The sequence below is a fragment of the Triturus cristatus genome, chromosome 1_2 (genome assembly GCF_964204655.1).
Source record: "Triturus cristatus chromosome 1_2, aTriCri1.1, whole genome shotgun sequence".
In the NCBI taxonomy this organism is placed as follows: domain Eukaryota; kingdom Metazoa; phylum Chordata; class Amphibia; order Caudata; family Salamandridae; genus Triturus; species Triturus cristatus.
The window spans coordinates 22,797,140-22,814,099 of record NC_140580.1 but is presented as its reverse complement, the minus strand read 5'-3'; the positions used below and the strand labels follow the sequence as shown (position 1 = coordinate 22,814,099).

Below are 16,960 nucleotides of genomic sequence, written 5' to 3'. Positions count from 1 at the left end.
TGGGAGTATTGCGGTGGGCCCACCACGTTTCCCTAAGCATCTTTTTCAGCGAGGATCTAGTTTGTATTGCCCTTTGGGCACAAGACTTAACTATACTGTTCATTCTCTCTGCTAGGCCTTTGGCTTGTAGAGAATACAAAGCTGTTTTAAAATGTGTGATGGACAACTCCTTCAAAAACCTGTTCATCTCATGAGAGACAAACTGAACACCATTATTGGTGACAAGGTGTTTTGGTATACCTTCTCTTGAAAACTCATTCGAAAGAAACTCCACAACAGTTCTAGTGTTCACTACAGGCACACACTTCGTAACTACCCACTTAGAAGTGTAATCCACAAGCAACAGCACATAGCGCTCATCATACGCAAAGGACTCAAATGGTCCAGCAATATCCAAACCTAACTTGGACCAAGGTTCAGTGGGAACTTCAACAGGCGAGAGTGGTGCAGTACAACTTTTCTTACTTTTGTCACATTCCCAACAATCCTTCACCACCTCTTCAATCTGTCTATCCATTGTCGGCCACCAATACCACTCACGGACCCTGGCCATGGTCAGATTTCTTCCTAGATGGCCTTCATGGGCTAAGTTGATAATCTTGCTTCTAAGCTTACATGGAGGTATTACACGAATTCCCCTCAACACCTTCTCATCAAAACACACAAATCATCCTTCACATTGAGGAAACTTCTCATATGTATAGGTAAGTCCTTCTCTGCTGGCCAACCCTCAACTATGAATTTCTTGACCATGTCAAGTTCATTGTCATCATGAGAGGCCAAAGACCATTCATCCAAACCAACTGCTGATTCGTGCACCCATCCCACAAGAGAGTGATCCACTTCCACGCCAGATTGATCTAAAGGCAACCTTGAGAGACAGTCTGCAACAACATTAATCGATCCAGGAACATACTCAACAACAAAATTGAATTCTGACAGTCCTTCAATCCAACGTTTGATTCTTGGGGAAACATTTTCAATATCCCTACATGTGAAAATTTGACATAAATGATGATCAGCCCAGAAAACTGCCAACGCCTCCCGCTCAATCACAGAATAGCGTTCAGCACCCCTGAGTGAGCGAGAGGCAAAGGCAACAATCTTGGACTCCCCACCAACAACCTGAGATAGCACTGCTCCCAAACCCAGAATACTGGCATCAGTAGATAAGATTCTTTTCTTGCCTACGTCAAAAAGTCCCTAAGTGGGCATATGACTAATAACATCCTTGATAGAGTTGAAAGCAGAAGAACACTCATCTGGTCTGTTATGGTTGAACAAGAGAAAACGTTTATCTGCAGCATCAGACAGGACGGTGTTAATGGAGATTGATGCCAGGCAGTTGTAAGGTAACTGCTGTCTGGACTGGTGGTCATCCCATCCTCGTCGCCAGTGTAAAGTTAATCTCCAGAATAAGAAAGTCCAGGAGGCAATCCAAAAGTAGAGAAGGTTTATTCTCAGGTACAAAGTAAAAGACGACCAGTCCAGACAGCAGTCACCTTACAACTGCCTGGCATCAATCTCCAACCTCCCCAGCATTCTGTTGCTAAGCTACGACAAATAGAATGCAGGGCACAGCCCAGCAACACAGGCAAGGAAGATAAGAGCAATACACATAGGAAGGATAAGAATATTAAAACATAAGTTAAAATCACAACACCTTCTCACAGCGGGAGGCCAGTTTGTTCCAATCAATGTTTTTTGTGTGTCTCTTATCCAATGTTTTTGCTTTCTTTGTTGCGAGAAAGTTCTCTTGTAAGTTGATGGAATTTGGAAGGTGATAATGTGATGGTCTGACCAGTCACAGGGACTAACCAAGAGTGATTCAATAGTATTTTGTTTAGATATGATCCAGTCAAGAGTGGCACCTTTTGAGTGAGTTGGCATTGAGATAACTTGGGTAGGGGAAAGTTCTGCTAAGAAGGTTTTGAGGGCATTAACCTGCTTGTCCAGGGGATTATTCCAGTGGAGATTAAAATCACCCAGGTATATGTCTTTGGAGTGAGGGGAAGAGTTTGAGGTAATAATTTCCATAAGCTGTTCTGTGAATTCAGCATTCGAACCTGGAGGATGGTAGAGTATATGTAGTTTGTGAGAGAGGATACTTGATGATTTAACGGAAATCCCCAGGTATTCACAGGAGACTAGGGGTTCCAAGTGAAATTTCGAGATGGAGATGTCGGAACGATGTATGCAGGCTAAACCTCTGCCTGTCTTGTGCGTTCTGTCTAATCTAATGATGTTGTAGTCAGGGGGGACTAGAAGTTCCAGGCAAGGGGAGGATGATTCATTGAGCCATGTTTCTGTGAGGATGATTATATCCACTTTCCTGTTGAGGACAAGGTCGGCGATGTCAGAGGCATGTTTAGGGGCTGAGCGGCAATTCAGTGGAAGGCAGGAGAGCGCGTTTGAGGAATTCTTTAAAGTTGGCTCAGGGTTCTCGGTGTGCACGGTTAATGATTGAAGGTTATTCAGGTTTATTCCTCTAAGTCTTGGATGTGAAGTTCTGCTTGGGTCGCTGGGAACTGGGAGTATATCGTATTCATCTTTATTTGTGGTAGGGCCAGCCGTAGTTTCATATAGCCGTAGTAGTGTTTGGATTTCACAGTCCGTTATATTGTTGGAGAGTCTGCATGTGCGCAAGAATCAAAATCGGTAAGGGGATAGTTTTTATCCCCTTCGACTGTTGCTAGGGACTTTAAGGTGTTTAAGTGTAGAGAGGGAGTTTTCAGCAAGTTGAAGGACGCGTCTGATTTCTTGGATAACGTTTTGTAACTTTCAGACGGTGACGAAAGCATGTGTTTTGGGAGAATCTTGTTAGGGCGGTGGGAACTGAGGGTGGGTGTGGAGAGGGAGGGGTTGTTGATCTTGCTAATTCTAGATGAGGGAGTCGCTGTGGTGTTTGAAAACAGGGGAGGTTTGTTGACGCTTCTTGCAGCAGATCTAGGTTGAGGCAAGGGTCGTAGATCTTCCTGAGGTGCTGATGGGGTGGCGGGAGACGTAGGGTCCTGAGGTACCCTGGGTCGGTTGATGGACTGACTTTTTAAGGCACGGAGCTGATGGGAATTGTTAATGCTACTTTCAACAGTTCTAGGTGGGGTAGGGGGTCGTTGATCCTCAGGATGAGCTGAAGGGGTGGAGGGAGAAGTTAGGCCCTGAGGTACAACGTGTAGGTTGATAGATTGGCTTTTTAAAGAACAGGGCTGAAGATAATTGTTAATGCTACTTTCAGCCATTCTGGGAGGGGTAGGGGGTTTTTGATCATCAGGAGATGAAGGGGTGGTAGGAGTGGTTAGGTCCTGCGAAATGCAGCATGTGGTGATGGTGTGCGTTTTAAGGGTGAAGAAGTATTTGTCGAATAGTTCTAGGTCCTGGTTAGCTGCTTGAATGAGCACGGTGCCATTTTTGTAGGATGTTATGTTCAGTGTAGCTCGGAGGTTTTGCGAAGGTGTCGTAGTAATCCTAGTTCCGTAGGGGATATTTTTATGTTCCTGGATATTTAATAGCTTGGAGAAGGTCGATTGCCATTTTGCTAATTTTCTTGTGAAGAATATGAGGTTGAGTATAGTGCCTTTTTTGGCATTAAAGGAGGGATCTAGGAACAGGGTATCTGGGTTTTTTCTGAGCAAATTGTGATGTATTACTTCCTGCAAATTTGATTTCTTAAACTATTGTGTTCTAACAACTCTGAATGGACCTTCTGATCTATATTATAACGGTGATAATGTTGTTTTACTGTACCCTAAATAAACCAACATCACCTCCCTTAAGTTAAGGTTTGTCTGCTCATCCATGTCTACATTTAGAGTCAAGGCCTCGGAGATCAACTTTCCATCTCAGTCCAAGTACACAGAGTCTCTGTTAGAGCGGAAAGCACCAACATATTCATGTGCTGCCAATGAAAATGCTGACAGTGATCTTCAATTCTTTCTCTAAAGGAGAATAGACCTACTATGAATATGAGACGTTAAAATGCATGCAATATATCGAATGCCATTACAACGCGGTTGTTACAACAAACGCGTAGTTACATCGCATACCATTACAACGCAAGTTGTAACAACGACTTGCTGTAGGGGGCGCTGGATGTTGCAATAGTATAATTTACTATTTCAACTCCAGTCTGTGCAACAGTAGGGAAGGTGTTGGATTAAAAATCCAACACCTTCTGCCCCCTACAGCAAGTGGTTGTAACGACCCCTACAGCAAGTCGTTGTAACTACTTGCGTTGTAATGGTTTGCTATGCAACAACACAGTTGGTGTAACAACTGCATTGTAATGGAATGCGTTGTAACGCATTCAATGTAAACGATGTCTCCCACCTACTACACTTAAAATGTGGGGAAAACTTGAAGGAGCAATCTACGTGATGAAGAAGATGAAGGGAAACCCACACCTTAAAAAGAAACATACCTCATCTTTCTATAGATTAATCACAACTCTTCAGTCTGATAATATGTTTGCAATACAAATGTCTTATATTGCAAAGGTGATAGGCAACTATCTTCCAGATGCAACTATGAAAGCCAAAGCATACTGCAATGCAGGAACTTGAACCTCCTGCATGAGTATGGTCAAAACAGTTATTATACAGGTTTAATTTGATTGAAAACTGCACCTCACCAACAAAATCTCGAGTTATCCTGTAACCTCAAGCTGAGGTATTCTGAAATGGATACCTTTTATCTTATATAAATAAAAACACAATGAAACAATAGGTCAAACCCTTTAGTTAGCCAATTAGCCTGACTGGATGGCAATCAATCATTTACTTAGACTGTACCACTGGGCATGCTTGTAAGTTGGTACTTAACAAGTTATTATAGTTAAAAATTTAATTTGTAAGTTTATTTTTCAATTATTAGAAGGAGGACGTATTTAAGAACACAGTAGCCCAGGTGACTGACACAGCTGAGCTGAAAATGTATTGCTTTTTGGTTTCATTATATCGCGGGATTTACACTATCTGGGGTGTGAGAGAACTTCACATATTACAAACTTAGGTGATCGAAGTGTCCATTGCAATCAAACAAAACCGAAGACAAATAGGAAAGAGCTTGGGGACAGATTAAAATTTTGAAGAGGAAACATTAATGTGTCTATGAACAAAGGTACCAGCTGAAGAGAACAGACTAAGGTCCTGATTAGGATAGTAGGCGGACTCACGTCTGCCCGCCACCCTAACTGAGAAGGGGACCGCCTGACCTAGTGTTGGGAGTCCCACTGGCAATATTACAAGGCAACTGCCACCGTAGAGGTCGCATTGTACAGGTTTTCGATTGCAGTGGGTGCTGCTGGCTGCAGCACCTGCCACAATGGAAAATAGGAGGTTTTACATATCCCAGTACTATGTGACAGGCACCATGCAGTGCCTGTCACTTGGTACAGGGAAATGCACACCCAAAGCAATGGGCCAGGGATGAAGGTACGGCCGCTACGAGCCCCCAATGTCCATCCATGCATGCCTTTCCATGGCGGGTGAACAGCCATGGAAAGGCTGGCGGGGAGGGACCATCTTAATCCCTAAGGCAGAGCCTGGCAGGCACCACCACCATTGTAGAGATCGAAGTGCCCTCCGACAGTCAGACAGGCTCCTTGAGCCCGTCGGATCCGCGGCAGTCGGTCTCTCCGACCGCCATACCTCTGCCCGCCATCAAAATGTGGCAGGCCCTAAAGCTGCTTAGGATAGCGGGGAGACTGCCATCGATAGCCTGTCAGTGGCGGTCTCCCCGCCATCCTAATCAGGCCTTAAGTTTGTTCTGAATTGGAAAAGTTAGTTCAGGTCCAGTAGGAGTGAGATCCAGCGAGATGAGGCGGATCCATTACAGGACTAAGATTAACATATAGGTATTGATTTTTGGGGTTTCAGTCTTGATGCATCCTTACTTCTGAGGTCTCATAAACCACCTGGGGGCATTCAGGTTGCAAAGAAGATGAATGGGCTTCTAGAGGAGCAGAGCTTTAAAAATCAAGCAATGTGTGTCTTCCTTCCTGGGCTGACCAGTGCGGTCTATAAGCACAACGGTAATGTGATTGAATTTCTTTGCACCAGGCACAGCTCTCTTGGCCAAATGCAGAATGTCTTTACCGCTTGTTTTAGGTAAGCCCAAAGTTCCCACTTCTAATACTCATTTTAAGAGACTAACCGGACTTCAAAAACTGCCAGAAAATGATAAAGCGCAAGATATTTTATTTTTTTCGGTGGCATAGGCAGCGAATCTAAAGTTAATTTCAATGTTCATTTATAGAGGAGGGTTGCATACCAAATAGTTTGACTGCCAGAGAAGGTCATGGCACCTAAATATCACGTAAATGAAAATGCCTAGGTTTTACTTCTGCTCTGTAAAGAAGGTTTTAATGTAGGATTATAAAAGAAATTTTAAAACATGACATTTGTTCTTACCTTTGATAAGAATTGCATCAGGAATGGAGAGCAGGCTTTTCTTCCTATCAGAAACAAATTCCAATGGTTCCAAAGCGTTGCTGTCGGTGCTACATTCAGAGTCGTAATCCTAAATAATAACATAACATAATTTTGATTAAAACAGTACAGCCAACTAATGCTGAAGGATATCAATGTACATATTGTGCAGCTAAACCATTTGTTGTATACCAGAATACTACATCAAAAATTAAGCCAAAACGTTTTTATTGTGTAATAACTGTCCAATCGGACAGGTATATCTTGCAATCTTTTCTAGCACTGAGGAAACATCAATTTTTTAAATAAAAACCACAAAAATATACATGTGTTCAACTAATAGTGCCATTTTGAATTTCATGTTTATATAATCACCAGATTTCCATGCAGGCTTCCCCACTACCCACAGTCGGCTTGTATTCGATATCTGGTCAAGCCTAATAGGTAGGAGGCACGGGGATAAGTGTACCAGAGTTATGAAAGTATCAACACTGTTCTTCTTAGTTGACCTTCCCAATTACCAATAATAAAACAAGCATTGGCATAGCCAATAGGTCTCGCCTTTAGGACCTTACAAGTATTTAGTTATGCAGCAGGTCCCAAAGACGAGACCTATTGGCAATGCCAATGCTTGTTATTTATTGAGGGAAAAGAAGGCTAGAACGGAGCTTGTTCCGATATGGTCAAAACAGAAGAGTGGTAGTATGGTGGTGAATGTGTTGTTGGAAAAAATTGCTTCCAGGATAAACCAAAAACAAAATAAAAAATAAAATGGATGATTATTTTACTTGTGTGGTCGAAAGAGTTGGAAGTAGGTTGTTGGGTTATGTTGAATGATATGCGGCTCAGGAAGTCCAAGGTAAACTTTACGTTTGTAGGATCCTTCAAAGTGGTTTATGGAGTCAAAACTCAACCCCAGAGTCTGGGGCTGGATGGGCCTGTCCGGCAGGTGACAGTAGGCTCGTCTCACTTTTACACTACTCTAGATACACCCACACGGCCTAAGTATCAGTTCCTGAATTTACACTCATGAAGGAAGGTTTGCTTTACCTCTCTGTGCAAAGATTTGTATGATCTAACTGTACAAAAGCTCTAGGGCTGTGTGCTTGGATGAGGATTAGAAGTGGTAATCCTCAATCACATTGAGGGACTGATCCCCAGGCATTTGGTGCCCCTCAAAATGACCTTTACAGTAGATGTTAATTTAACATGTTGTCAGGTATTGTGCCCTTTCACCCTCTCAGGGTTACTTGCACTATTAGCCTAAGGCCACTGTGGGTGAACTCCACATAGGGGTTCTGAAGACCCAGCATTAGTTGCCTCGTTGCTTCATTGAAACTGAGGGGCTTTGTACTATACCTAAGCTTAGGATTCCTATTCCCACATATAGATTATTTTTTGAGAGCATGTTAGTCAGACAGTTCAGAAGCGACCTCTCTCTGATGATGCACACAAAGACCAGACATACACCAAGGGACTTTCTCAAATAGGAAATGGAATAGCTATTGCGCCTCAGCTGCTGCGAACGACCCGCAGAGCGAAACGGATCGCCTAAATGTGGCTTTGTGCAGCTTAAGCTACCAGACCTGAAGAAAGGGGAGAAAAGAGAGTGATATTCAGCAGAACAGTTATGATTAAAATTGTCCCTAGGAAGTTGCTTAGCACAAGAAAATCAAGTTCAGACCCATAAAAATGCTTCTTCAGTGTTGAAATGGTTTTTGTAAAATGTTATTACAAAAACCATTAAAAAACAGCCACTCACGCATGCACATGGCAGCACCACAGGAGCGACTATTTTGAAATGGTTTTTGCTATAAAGTTTGACAAAAACCACTCAAAACTGGCTGGTTCTGGGAGTACATGCACACACAGGGTTGGTTCCCTTTGAATGTTTGAAAGTAAACTTTGAAAGATGGCTGCCCATGTTTGCGCATGAATGGCAGCCGCAGTTCAATGGTTTTAAAGCCCATTTGAGGATTTCAAAGATGAACAACCCTATGTGCACGCACGAGCGACAATCATTGAATGGCATTAAAGCCCATTCGAAGATGGGCATTGCTTGCAGTGCCAGGATGGAAGTGGCGTACTGCAAGTGGCAGTGAGGGTCCGGTAACAATGTCTGGGAAAAGCTTAAAAATGTTTTTAAAAAGCCTCCCACAAATAAAATTAAACAAGCATTGGCATAGCCAATAGGTCTCGCCTTTGGGACCTTATAAGTGTTTAGCCATGCAACAGTTAATGTTACTGCACCAAGGATATTGTGCTGGATAACTAAACACTTAAACGGTCCCAAAGGCGAGACCTATTGGCTATGCCAATGCTTGTTAGCATTTGAGTGTGATTATAGAGGTATGGGCGAAACCGTTTAGGGCCGTTCCGTCCAGAATTTGATGGCCTGTGGTGTTGAAAGCACTGCTAGATAACAAGGGTATAAGAAGTCGGGAATGGGCACAAGTGAAGGGTATGACATGAAATTCCAAATGTCAAAATCATAAAATGTGTGATTTAAGATATGGATGTCGTTTAAGAACAAATGTGTTATTTTCTTGAAAGTTAAAAACAACCAATAACTGCATTGTAAATAGAGACACGAGTTTTCCATTTTTACTATAAATGCTTCCCTCTATTTATTTCTTTTGCATACAACTTTTTATTGAGTTTAAAGGAGCACTCCTGTAGCGGTACACAGCTGGTTCGCCTACAACCACAGGGGCCGGCAGCTACCACATTCAAGTAACAAAGGGCGAAGGCCCAGCCAATCAAGAAGATATGCCACGACCCAGGTATAGCTGGAGGTACAGGTCTATCCTGATCAAGGTCCCTCGGCCCCAAATCTCCCCACCCAGTGACATCTCCAGGGTATACCAGCAGAGACGAACAATCGCAGGGTTGCTGTAGGTCAGCAGCAGACTCAGAGAATGACTACATGCCCCGTTGTAGGATCGGCCTGTTGCAGGATACCGAGAGTGGAAACCCGTTAGTGCCTCCTATGCCTGGCAGATAGTTAGTGTAAGTGCGCCGCCACCCCCGCCCCCTGGAGAGAGGCAACATCCAAACAAGTGATCACCGGGCGGGAGTCCCACCCTTCCCACTTCTCTTCCAGCCGCTCATGGTCACACCTCCAGCATGCAGTGGCGGGGGGCCTAGGGCGATGGGAGCGCAGTATCTCTCAAAAGGGGCCTATCCGGTAAGGGGCGGCTTAACCGCTATTAGACGAGGCACGCCCGCAAGAAGCCGGCCATAGGGCATTTCAGATTTGACCGCGATAGAGTGGTGCGCAAGGCCCCCGGGGCCATCCCTGAGACCAGGAGTGCCCCTAATACAGTCAACTCACCGGGGGAGAAACTGGGACAAAATGGGGAGATAGGGAGGGTACCAGGGGGGGTGAGGGGGTGAGGGGGGGGGGGGGTGGGGGCGTGGGGGGGCGGAACATCCCAGGCGCGGGGAAAGCCAAAAGCGTCCGCTACATTACCCCCTAAACGGCGGGTACCGCGGCGTCCCGGCGTAGTAGAGGCGAAGTCTCCTCGCCAGTGGGTTGAAGGGCGGTGGCCGGCTCTCCCTGCCCTCTACCCGACAACCCCCAATGACCTCCCGGATCCGCCGGGCATACAACATCGAAGAACCTCAGGGCCCGCAGCCGTGGCGGCTTCATTCGGGCATGTTCCAACCGCCCCAGGTGGTCCACCAGGGGCGCCCAGAGTTTCCTAAATTGAGTATCTCGGAACTGAAGCCGGGCCGTGAGCAGCTCCATCGCCACCACATGCCACAGGCGAGTAAACCATACATTGATGGAGGGCGTCTCCGCCTTTTTCCAATATAGTGCCACCGTCTGTTTGGCGGCGCATAGCATGTGGAGGCTAAGGTGCCGGTCCCGTCCCGTCATGGCTCTCGTAGTCTCCGGCCGGAGGCCCAGGACCGCAACCAGCGGATCCGCAGGCAGGGGGTACCCCAGGACCCGTTTGATATGACTGAGGATCTCTTTCCAGAAAGTAGCTATAAGGGGGCAGGTCCACCAGATGTGAATGAAGTCTCCCGGCGCCTGAGTACAGCGCCAGCAAAGGGAAGACGTCGCAGGGAACATCTTCTGAAGCCGAACCGGGGTGTAATACCATTGAGTCATCACCTTATAGGCAGACTCCTGCTGCGGAATGCTACGCAGAATTTTAGGGATATCTCTCCACAGCCTCGCCCATTGAGAAGGGGCGACACCCGAGCCAGAGACGGACTGCCATTTCGATTGGTATAGATGCGGAACAGGCCGCTGCGCGTGCTGCAATACCCCGTAGATACGCGAGATCAGTCCCTTGCATGCGCCGAATGTGCGCGCTAGCTGTTCGAACGGTGTGAAAGGACGTACGGCTGCCTGTGTCAGGGAGGAGCCCTGGATCCAGTGGTGAAGCTGGATGTATTGAAATTTGCCATTCTCCGAGATCCCAAATTCTTGCTTGCATTGCGCAAAGGATTTAAAACTACCCCCTGTGAAGAGGTTCCCTATCGTTCTGCAGCCAGCCTCCGTCCAATTGGCAAAAAAGGGTGGATGACAGGCTGGCGGAAACTGCGGATTGTGCGCGATGGGGGTGTGAGGGGACGGAAAGGAAGTGAGTCCCCTCCAAACCGCCACCTTGTCCCAGATCTCAAGGACTGTTCTGGTGGGGACAGCCATATACGCGCTGCGATGACGCGCCCCTTGAGGCAGCCAGGCATGATCCCACAGAGGGCGGCAGGTGACAGCCCGATCCATGTGGAACCACACCTTCTCACTCTCCCACGCCCCCCATTCCAAGACAAATCAGAGATGGGACGCCCAATAGTACTCAAGGAGATTCGTGCACGCTAGGCCACCCCTGTCCCGGGGAAGCATCAAGATGGTGTTGGAAAAGCGCGGTTTCTTCCCACCCCAGATAAACGCCACTAGCTCCCGTTGGAGTCCCTGGATCTGGTGTTCCGGGATCGGTGTCGGCAGGGTTTGGAAGAGGTACAGGATCTTTGGCAAGATAGACATTTTCACCGTGTTGAGTCTGCCGAGCCAAGAGAGTGGCAAGGCTCTCCACGCGCGCAGGTCCGTCTGAACCGAACACTTATACTCTTGCCAATTGGCCTGCGTCCAGGTGGCCAGGTCCGGAGTCAGGTTGAGGCCGAGATAGCGCACCGAGTGGGTCGCCCACTGATAGGGGGTGGAGGTCCGAAGCGCCAGCAGATCTCCATCCGGGATCGTGATATTGAGGGCCCATGATCCCTCTATTTATTTTAAAAATCACAAAGAAGTAGAGGTTAAGGGTCTGATTTGCAAAGGGACTTGCGTGTAGTAAAGGTACAAGTGTGGAGTCTCTGCACTCTGGGCAGCCTCTCTGTCCAGCGCACTGCAGTGAGTGCAGTGCGGAGATTCTGCCATGAGTGAAGAGACACGTAACTTTATTGCATATTAGTCCCTTTGTGATTTGAGCCCTAAGCCTTCATTTAAGGGTCTCACCATATGTTCAATCATGTCTGCTAGATCAAACGTTATGCATATTATCAGAAGCCCTAGTATTAAAACATGCCATCTTGTAATGTGCCATACATTGTCATTACCTTTTCTGTTTGCGAAAGGCACCAGTTATCGAAAGTAGTAAAATAAACTTTTACTAAACTCACCTTGGTGAAACTGCAACGATTGCTGCTGCTTATTGAGGAGCATAAGGGCTGGTACCCAGCTAATGCCCCGTGCGCTCATTGAGAAAAGTGTGGGGTGACCAGCAATATCAAAGGAGAGGCAGAACGATCTAAGAGTATGAGCATAGACAAGAACAGAGGAGAGGATAGGATAGGATAGTGGAATGAAGGGTCCCGAACACAGGAGAGGGTTGAGTAGTCGGTTACAGGACAGGCAGTCAGTGCGAAGGGAAACGTAGGGGAAACTGTTGGATGAAAGAGGCAAAGATTTGATGAAGGGAGGACGAAATGGTTACAGGGGGGGGGCACAGGGTGGATTAGCTACTTTCATAAGAGGAAACGTTTGTTAGGAGGATGTTGTGTTAAATCGTAATAATGCAACTGCGCAGGGTTGAGGCGAGTGAGGACTTGAGCACTGTGGACTAATTATAGTGTTAATCTTGTAGCAGGGTGAAGTCATGAGCAGGTAAGGATGAACAATAGAATACTGATAATTGAAGATGATTGAGAGAGTAAAGAGCTGAAGGTTTGCACAGAGCACTTGTGGATGGTGAGGTAATGAGGTCCTGGAAATAGATAGATTTGACACCTCCTAGATCATTATGCAGTGTATGAAGGGCTTGCTTATTAACCAAGAAGTTAGCAGTGAATATGAGCTTTCGCCATTTATGTACTGCTGCCCTCATTTACTGTTATGCGCTCTTATTTCAAGTGTAATTCATGGCTGAGGCCTATCTTTGGTACAAGGTGGATAATGAAGCAGTTGTATGAGCTGTAGTGCAAGACTGAAGTGAGGTCTTTATGAAGATCACGTGGAAAGCAGTGAGAGTAGTGGGGTCCTGTTTTCTACAGCAGATGGGTACATGAGAGAGCGATCTACAAGGAGGTGAACTGATTTGCATGTGAAATGTGTGATGTCAGATGGAGCGATGATGGGTTTAGATTTGGATAAAGTGTTTGAAATTAGCATAAAATGGAGTGGCTTACCTTGCTTGTGGGTGGGATTAAGGAAAGTGTCATTTGAGGAGTGATCAGACAGAAGTGGAGACACTGCCGAAAGCATCAGTAAAATATTTTGGCAAGTTATGGTCACACCAGTGAAAGCAGAATCGTTTGGTGAAGGCAATAAATAGGTGTGTAGCATAATTTCCGCCAGCTGTAACCGAAAGCCATTACTATATAGTTACAGAGACTAATGCGTTTCCAGATGTTTGGAATGAAAGAGGCTTATGGTGCGAGTCCTAATGAGAAAACATCTTGTCATCCATAATAAAACACTGACCAAGGAGAGTAAGATCACATAGGTATGCTTTACTAAGGGAATACCTAAAACAAAACAAATGTTAGATTGGTTTTGAAATAACAGTAAAATCATGAGTCTGAGTCTTAGGACCTGGAAGGCCAGTGCAATCAGGAGTGAAATACGGACAGTATTGGAGCATGCTAGTATAAACTATGTTCAGGATCCTTTGAGACACCTTTAAAAATACATTTTAATACAAGTAAAAGGGATAGCTCCTTTCCGCTCCTAAAGCGTCTTTTTTTAACGCAGAACAAAATGCTGTATGGTGCTCTGTAAAACACGTTAGCGCCACCTGGTGTATTTCATGCAATACGGCCCCAGAAATGTTCTGCCAAATGCAATGGCTCTCCGTCACATAAACAAAGGCAATAAAAATCAAACATCAAAGCGGCGAAAGTGAAAGTAATCGAGCAGAGCATCAAAGGGCTGGGTGAGAAGGGAGGGGGGAATGCAAGGGTCAAAGCGGCTAAAGTGAAAGAAAGCTATAGAGAAGGGAGGGGGGAGTGGGAGCAGCTGTGCACGTGCATGTGATCGTGCACTCAAGGTTTAGGCCAGCCAAAAGACTGTGGGTAGCACTTTGAAAATCCCACATACAAAATATCTCTTCGATCCTTTGGCTCAGCGAGACCTAAAAAGGACACACTGGTCGTGACACTGAAAGCATTTGTTTAGATGTGGGTGATGAGTTGCGCTTCGGTAGTACGCCGAAACACTCTTAGAAAGGAAGCGATTGCTTAAGAGGGCTGACCCAAAGAACTTTACTGTAGTGACTTGAAGAATAGGAATTACACCACAACAGACCAATGGATAAAGAGGGCTAACTGAAAGCCCTTGCAGGAAAGTATATAGAGACATATCATTTTATTAAAACAAGAGATCTTATCTAACCCCAGACATAAAATCGTCATGAATGGTGCTTTGGGGTGTTCATTTTCTGCACTCTAGACTAGAAATAATGCCACACTTCCGGATACTCCCCAAAGATAAATGTGCATACAAGGAATCTCAATGGTAATCATTTAAACATCGTGGTTATCCAAAAACCGGTTGCGACTGGAGATGGACATCTAAATGAAGCGAAAAGGGGGAGCGCCAAGCTGTACACGTTTAAGAACTGTAAGAGAAACTCCCAGACAGACAAAGAGGAAGAGTGGTTGTGAGTACCAACAGAACACATGAAGTAACAAGGGCTGAGCACGAAGTCATACACACGGAGCTCACACGCACTTAGAATGGCACTTAACGGTGAGACGGAAGCGTGGCCTGGGAATTCTCACTGCCACTGAGAGGAAATTTGCCAAACCCTAGATAATGTCCGGAGATTAATAGTCGTTCTGTCGAGACTGACAGCCCTGTTGTAGAGCCTTCCTTTTTTGGTAACGATGTATCCTTTTCATAAAAGGCATCTCCCGAGGAACTCATGGCGCATTCCTTCATCTCAAAATACTTTGGGATGTCAGGTGAGGAGGGAGCCTTCAGAAGAATAACTGCTCGTCTCCTTGGAAGCAAAGAACAAAACGGCTGAAGACAATGAGATGTAAAACAAGCAAGTGGAATGACTGAAGAACGCGTGTTCCCGAATGCTTTGGAGACTGAACTCCTCCTGTGAATAGCGCTGGAGGCAGGGGTCTGATAGCGCACCTCTGTCACGCGCTTAATCACCTCCGTTGAGATCGCATAAGCCGATATGCTGAGAAGCAATGCGTGCCTCCTTTGTGCTCGTCTTAGAAGATAGGTGTTAAATCTCCAAGCAACAACATTGTCGTTGTCAACAGTGACAGTAGCAGCCCTATGCTCGTGCCTAGAAGCCGCACCGCCTAACGCACAGGAGCTCTTCTTCTGAAACCGTATATACGCACAAGGAAACAAGGCACAGAACGGCCTCAATCTGAATCTTTCGAGGAACATTTTTAAACGTCTTTTGTGCTTCCGGTCTCTCAGACGTAAACATAGGAACACATTGGCGGATACACATTGGCGGATCTCCTCACGTGACTCACAATCGCGTTGGAGAGATGCAAGCAGAACATCAAAGGGCTGGGTGAGAAGGGAGGGGGGAATGCAATGAGCAGAGGAGCAGCTGTGCACGTGCACGCCATTGTGCACTCAAGCCCTAGGCCAGCAAAACAATGTGGGTAGCACTTTTGAAAACCCACTTACAAAATGTCTCAAAGAGACAGCTTTCGCTGTCTCAGCGAGACCTAAACAGTTGAGCAAGTACAAAAGCTTATTGATTACTCCATCACATTAAAAATAGGTTTGTAGCACAGAATTCAAAACACCTCCCTCCCACTTGCCTGTAAAACAAAAACAGTCAATGTGCATGCCCTACTGTAGGAATAAACAGAATTATTACCTACACTGACAGCCTCAGAATGACAGTCACCTTTGCAATCTGTGGAGTCAGAGGATAAACAAATGTCACAGAACAGTCTATTAACAACGAACTCCACTTGGACCTGGTGTCTGCGAACATGGAAGGAAAGGCTCCGCGTTTACAGGACTGGCAAACAGATGACTGTACAGAGATCTCCGGGCCTGAAAAATCCCAACAGAAATCATTGTTCAGCTTATGATCTTTCATGGGGTTCCTGCTCAGTCTGTTCATCTTCCAATTTTGTATCCCTGGGAGACGAACCATCATTCACGTGATGTTTCCTGCCAAACACCAGTGACAGAATAACTGTGCCTTGCTTGATAGGCACTGGTCCACTTGCTTGTTGACATGAAGTATTGTCAACTTTATGTCCCACTGATGAAAGAGGAAAGTTGCAGAGACCACTTGCAGGGAACACTAAGGACTTGGTAGACTGCCCTAAGTTCCCACATGTTGATTTTCTTTTTATTGACAATGCGTACCTGAACAAATCGGTTTCCTGTAAGACTCCTCTCTCTTCCATGAGGCTTCTACCATTGTGTTTTGCACTGAAGGAGGTTGCTAAAGGTTTCCGGTAAGGAATGTATGGTTTTGTCATACAAATTAATTTTCTCCTCCAAATTTCTTGACAGCTTGGATGGCTGATCTTCCATACAGAAGCAGGACACGGATTGCCCAGAAAGCAAAATGTCTATCATACTGTTGAAGACAGAGTTTTCTTCAAAAGTGCCTTGTAAAGATGATAACCTGCGGTCCAGAGAAAACACTTTTTATGCTTTTGGGTTCAGTGTTGCCCCTCAACATTAGATCAGTTGAGCAGAATGAAGGCATACCTGGGATACATTGATCTGAATCCCCAAATTCTGAAGAGAAGTGATAGTTGGTGACCTGGTATATCCTGCTGCAATTATTAAGTAGAATTGGTTTTGATCAGCCAATTGTCCTCAATAGCTACTAATGGCATGCATGATTTGCACTTAGATTGACAGCCTATGTCAGAAATAAGGAATAATGGCAGCAAAGGTATGGATCTCATTCCAAATGTTGGGGAGATTAGCCCAGTAACTCTTCCTGCTAGTTACAGATAAGCGGATTTACCAGTTATAAATGTATGCAATCATGATGGCCCTGTTAACAAACATTGGCATAGCCAATAGGTCTCGCTTTTGGGACCTTATAAGTATTTAGTTATGCAGCACAATA

The 16,960-nt window shown here is 45.5% G+C and overlaps 1 protein-coding gene across 1 annotated transcript in view; it reads right to left on the bottom strand.

The window, feature by feature from the left end:
- LOC146866668 (transcription factor Spi-C-like) overlaps positions 1 to 16,960 on the bottom strand; it is a 107,449-nt gene that overhangs the window by 15,332 nt on the left and 75,157 nt on the right. Inside the window, exon 4 of the mRNA XM_085600179.1 lies at positions 6,408 to 6,516. Within this exon, the coding sequence (XP_085456305.1) occupies positions 6,408 to 6,516 (109 nt within the window). The remainder of the gene's footprint in view (positions 1 to 6,407; positions 6,517 to 16,960) is intronic.